We start from the raw sequence: 5,857 nt of genomic DNA, 5'->3' as shown, positions 1-5,857 counted from the left end.
ATTCCAGGAGATCCCCCTGTACTGCATATTCATTCAGGACGTATCCCTGGAGATTCCACATTGTGTATACCTTGTTCTAAGCCGAGGAACTACTCGACTGAGGTTAGGCTTGGCACTTACTAGGTACCGATTGTGGTGTACTCATGCTACTCTCTGCACATGTTTTTCGTGTGCAGATCTAGGTGTACCTTATCATACGCACTATCAATGTGGCGGGACAGCTTTGGAGACTTCAAGGTATATCTTCCGTGTCCGCAGACCACGGAGTCCCCTTCTACTCTTTCTCATATCCATTATCTTCTGTATTTTTCCTTGTTAGACTCTGATGTATAGAGACACTAGATTTTTCTTTCTGTAGTTTGTGATTCACGATGTTGCGGGTTTTGGGATTTGTTGTGTATTTTTGAATAATTGGTTAAATTCATTTTTTTTATTTCATTATTCCACAAAATGTTAGGCTTACCTAGTTGTATAGACTAGGTGCTGTCATGACGTCACACGGAGGGAAAATTGGGTCGTGACAAGTTGGTATGAGAGCTCTAGGTTCATAGGTGTCGTTATTCACAAACTAGTTTATTAGAGTCTCGCGGATCGGTGTGGAGACGTCCGTACTTATCTTCGGAAGGCTATGTAACTGCTAAGAACAATCATATTTCTTTGATTTCCTTGTCGTGCGAGTTAAAAAAAATTCTAAGATTCTATTCTATTCTTTCTCACAGATGGTGAGGACCCGTACCGGGAGGACCGACGATCAGGCACCCGAGCCCCATGTCAGAGCCGGCAGAGGCCGGGGTAGGGGACGACCATGCGGTGCAGACTGAGCATCTGTGAGAGCTGCGTCAGAGGAACCCCCAACACCTCCAGCTGGAGGGCCAACACCGGAGATCCCTATTGCTACTCCAGCCCTCCAGGAGACTTTAGCTTAGTTCATGAGCATATTCAGCACTCTGGCTCAGGCTGGACTATTTCCGATAGGTCCCGCTACATCATAGTTTGGGGGAGGGGCACAGACTCCCGTAGCCCGCACTCCTGAGTAGAGGGTCTAGGTTGATCAGGCCCCAGAGTATATTCATATGCCCCCAGTGGCTCCGGTTCAGCATGAGATCAGGGTAGCTGCTTCTGAAGCAGAGCAACTCAGACTTGAGAGGTACAAGAAGTACCACCCACCTAGTTTCAGCGGACTAGCTTCAGATGATGCTCTGGGTTTTCTTGAGGAGTATCATCGTATTCTCTGCACTATGGGCATTGTGGAGACGAGTGGGGTTTCTTTCACCGCTTTCCAACTGAGGGGAGCAGCATATCACTGGTGGCGTGCCTATGAGCTAAGTAGTCCGGACGAGGTAGCCTCACTCACTTGGACTCAGTGTTTAGAGATGTTCTTGAATGAGTAGGTTCCCCAGAGCCTCAGGGATGCTTGGCGCGCAGAGTTTGAGCAGCTGCGTCAGGGTGTTATGACTGTGTTAGAGTATGAAGTCCGTTTCAGTGAGTTAGCTCGCCATGCACCGGTTCTGGTTGCTACAATCAGAGAGAGGGTTCGTCGCTTCATAGAGGGACTCCACCCTAGTATTCATACCAGTATGGCCAGGGAGTTGAAGATGGACTTCACTTATCAGCAGGCAGTGAGCATTGCCAGGAGAGTGGAGGGCATGTTCTCCCGGGACAGAGAGGAGAGAGAGGCCAAGAGGTCTCGAGAGACTGGTCATTATATAGGAGCTCGTGCGCCAGCAGCATGCTATGGTAGGGGTTTTGTGAGTCGCCCTGTTCATTCAAATCTTGCAGCAGCCAGCGGTGTTCCAGCTCCTCCTAGACCTTAGGATCCCTACTATATACCGCCAGTATTCAGTATGTCTCCTACTCGAGGTTCTATTACCGGCCAGTCCAGCAGGCCAGGTCCGAGTCAGTCTCAGCCGTCGCGTCCTCCGAGGGGTTTCTATGAGTGTGGTGACACTCGTCACATGGTTAGAGATTTCCCCAGAGCCAAGAGGGGTGCACCTCCACAGACTTATCAGCCTCCACATGCTCCACCGGGTCTTCCGACCATTCTTCCAGCCCCAGCTGCCACCCCAGCTCCTCAGCCAGCTCGAGGTGGTGGTCGGGGAGGTCGAGGTCGCCCTAGAGGAGGAGGCCAGGCCAGGTACTATGCTCTTCAAGCCCGTTTAGAGGCCGTTGCTTCAGATTCAGTCATCACAATTATCATCCCTGTCTGCCATAGGGATGGATCCGTATTATTTGACCCAGGCTCTACGTATTTATATGTGTCTTCTTATTTTGCTCCATATTTGGGGATATCTCGGGATTCTTTGAGTTCCTCTATTTATGTATCTACTCCTGTGGGAGATTCTCTTATTGTGGACCGCGTGTATCGGCCCTGTTTGATTGCTCTTAGTGGTTTTGAGACTAGAGCCGATTTATTATTGCTCAGCATGGTGGACTTTGATATTATTTTGGGCATGTACTGGTTGTCACCCCATTATGCTATTTTTGATTGTCATGCTAAAACCATGACGCTGGCTATGCCAGGTTTACCGTGATTATAGTGGAGAGGTACCTTAGAGTATACTCCCAACAGAGTTATTTCTTCTCTTAAAGCTCAACGAATGGTTGAAAAGGGGTATGACGCGTATCTATCTTATGTGAGAGATGTCAGTCTTGATACCCCTACAGTTGAGTCAGTTCCAGTAGTGAGGGATTTTCCAGATGTGTTTCCAGCTTATCTTCTGGGCATACAGCCTGACAGAGATATTGATTTTGGCATTGATTTGTTACCGGGCACACAACCCATCTCTATTCCTCCATATCGTATGGCTCCTCCTAAATTGAAGGAGTTGAAAGAGCAGTTACAAGAATTGCTTGATAAAGGCTTCATTCGGCCCAGTGTGTCACCTTGGGGTGCTCCTGTCTTATTTGTGAAGAAGAAGGATGGTTCTATGCGGATGTGTATTGATTACCGCCAGTTGAACAAAGTCACAGTGAAGAACAAGTACCCATTGCCTCATATTGAAGACTTATTTGATCAGTTACAAGGTGCCAAGGTGTTTTCCAAGATTGACTTGCATTCTGGCTATCATCAGTTGAAGATTCGGGAGCCGGACATCCTGAAGACTGCTTTCAGGACCAGATATGGTCATTATGAGTTTCTTGTCATGTCATTTGGGCTGACCAATGCCCCAGCAGCCTTTATGCATTTGATACACAGTGTGTTCCAGCCTTATCTTGATTCCTTCGTCATTGTGTTTATTGATGACATCCTGGTATATTCCCGGTCTCGGGAAGATCATGAGCAGCACCTGAGGACCGTGCTTCAGACTTTGGGGGAGAAGAGGTTGTATGCAAAATTTTCTAAGTGTGAATTCTGGCTTGATTCAGTGGCATTCTTGGGCCACACAGTGTCTTGTGATGGGATCAAGGTAGATCCGAAGAAGGTGGAGGCGGTGCAGAGTTGGCCTAGACCGTCATCAGCTACGGAGATCTGCAGTTTCCTTGGTTTGGCGGGGTATTACCGTCTCTTTGTGGGGGGGTTTTCATCCATTGCAGCACATATGACCAGGCTGACCTAGAAGGGTGCTCCGTTCAGGTGGACCGAGGAGTATGAGGAGAGCTTTCAAAAGCTCAAGACAGCTTTGACTACAACCCCAGTATTAGTATTGCCTACAGGTTCGGGGTCCTACACTGTCTATTGTGATGCCTCGAGGATTGGCCTTGGAACGGTATTGATGCAGGACGGTAGGTTTATTGCCTACGCATCTAGACAGTTGAAGGTGCATGAGAAGAATTTTCCTGTTCATGATCTCGAGTTAGCGGCTATTGTTCATTCCCTGAAGATCTGGCGTCATTATTTGTATGGTGTTCCCTGTGCGATTTACACTGATCATCGGAGTTTGCAGCACTTGTTCAGGCAGAAGGACCTTAATTTGCGTCAGCGGAGGTGGTTGGAGCTACTTAAAGACTATGATATCACTATATTATACCACCCGGGGAAGGCCAATGTAGTGGCCGACGCCTTGAGTCACCAGGCAGAGAGTTTGGGGAGTTTGGCATATCTTCTGGCAGCTGAGAGGCCCTTAGCCTTGGATGTTCAGGCCTTAGCTAGTCAGTTCATAAGATTGGATATTTTAGAGCCTGGTCGGGTATTAGCTTGTGTGGTTGCTCAGTCTTCTCTTTATGACCATATCAGGGAGCGCCAGTATGATGATCCTCATCTTCTAGTTCTTCAGGACAAGGTTCGGCGAGGTGATGCCAGAGATGTGACTATTGGTGATGACGGTGTGATGAGGATGTAGGGCTGTATCTGTGTGACCAATGTAGATGGGCTTCGGGAGTTGATTCTCGAGATGGCCCACAGCTCGCGGTACTCCATTCATACCGGTGCCGCGAAGATGTACCAGGATTTGAGACAACACTATTGGTGGAGGAGGATGAAGAAGGATATAGTTGGGTTTGTGTCCAAGTGTCTAAATTGTCAGCAGGTCAAATATGAGCACCAGAGGCCGGGTGGATTACTTCAGAGGTTAGAGATCCCAGAGTGGAAGTGGGAGCGGATCACCATGGACTTTGTAGTTGGACTTCCACGGACTTTGAGAAAGTTCGATGCTATTTGGGTGATCATGGATCGGCTGACAAAGTCAGCTCATTTTGTTCCAGTATTGAACACTTATTCTTCTGAGAGGTTGGCTTATATTTATATCAGAGAGATTTTCCGCCTTCATGGTATTCCAGTATCCATCATTTCAGACAAAGGTACACAGTTCACATCATGGTTTTGGAGAGCCTTACAGCGGGAGTTGGGTACTAGGGTGGAGCTGAGCACAACCTTTCACCCTCAGATAGACGGGCAGTCCGAGCACACAATTCAGATTCTTGAGGATATGCTTCTTGCCTGTGTGATGGAGTTCGGAGGGTCATGGGACCAATAATTGCCACTTACAGAGTTTTCTTACAATAACAGTTACCAGTCCAGCCCTTTAGATGGCACCGTATGAGGCTTTGTATGGTAGGCGATGTCGGTCCCTAGTGGGATGGTTTGAGCCGGGCGAGACCCGATTGTTGGGTACAGACTTGGTCTAGGATGCCCTGGATAAGGTGAAGGTGATTCAGGAGAGACTTCGAACAGCCCAGTCCAGGCAGAAGAGGTATGCGGACCGGAAGGTTCGTGATTTGGCATTTATGGTTGGTGAGTAGTTCTTGCTTCGGGTATCGCCTATGAAGGGCGTCATGAGGTTCGGGAAGAAGGGCAAGCTGAGCCCGAGGTTCATTGGTCCTTTTAAGATATTGCGGCGAGTTGGGGAGGTTGTTTATGAGCTTGCCTTGCCTACCAGCCTAGCAGGAGTTCACCCGATATTCCACGTGTCTATGCTCCGGAAGTATCACAGTAATCCGACTCATGTATTGGATTTCAGCTCAGTCCAGTTGGACAAGGATCTATCTTATGTTGAGGAGCCAGTAGTCATTTTGGACAGGCAGGTCAGAAAGCTCAAGTCAAAGATTATTGCTTCAGTAAAGGTCCAGTAGAGAGGTCAGCCGATCGAGGAGGCGACTTGGGAGACCGAGCAGGATATGCACAGCCAGTACCCTCATCTTTTCACAATTTCAGGTATGTCTTTATAATCGTTCGAGGACGAATGATTGTTTTAAGAGAGGGAGGATGTAACGTCCCGGCCGGTCATTTTTAGAATAATAGCCCTAATCCCCTATTAACTACTTTCCCTATATCTATTTCTGCTATTGTGACTTGCCGGGATGATTGGTTTTGAGTTTCGGAGTGTTTTGGGACACTTAGTCCCAAAATGTGAGCTTAAGCCTTAGGATTTGGACCGTAGTCGGAACTGTGTGAAGACGACTCCAGAATGGAATTCCGTCA

The 5,857-nt window shown here is 48.0% G+C and overlaps 1 protein-coding gene across 1 annotated transcript; it reads left to right on the top strand.

Annotated features, from left to right (window-relative positions):
• The first annotated feature begins 207 nt into the window (after positions 1–207).
• Positions 208–1,814, top strand: LOC138905498 (uncharacterized). Its single transcript, XM_070194022.1, has 2 exons — positions 208–237; positions 1,392–1,814. The coding sequence occupies exons 1-2, from the start codon at positions 208–210 to the stop codon at positions 1,812–1,814; spliced, it is 453 nt and encodes a 150-aa protein (XP_070050123.1).
• Positions 1,815–5,857: the final 4,043 nt, after the last annotated feature.

The sequence above is a fragment of the Nicotiana tomentosiformis genome, chromosome 2 (assembly GCF_000390325.3).
Source record: "Nicotiana tomentosiformis chromosome 2, ASM39032v3, whole genome shotgun sequence".
Taxonomy (NCBI): domain Eukaryota; kingdom Viridiplantae; phylum Streptophyta; class Magnoliopsida; order Solanales; family Solanaceae; genus Nicotiana; species Nicotiana tomentosiformis.
This window is presented reverse-complemented; position numbering and strand designations above follow the sequence as displayed.

Bases quoted from the DNA above. Each gene is read 5' to 3' on its own strand.
- LOC138905498 (XM_070194022.1), top strand. From the start codon at position 208: ATGTGGCGGGACAGCTTTGGAGACTTCAAG. The intron at 238-1,391 runs GTATATCTTCCG...TTGAATGAGTAG, and splicing joins ACAGCTTTGGAGACTTCAAG to GTTCCCCAGAGCCTCAGGGA.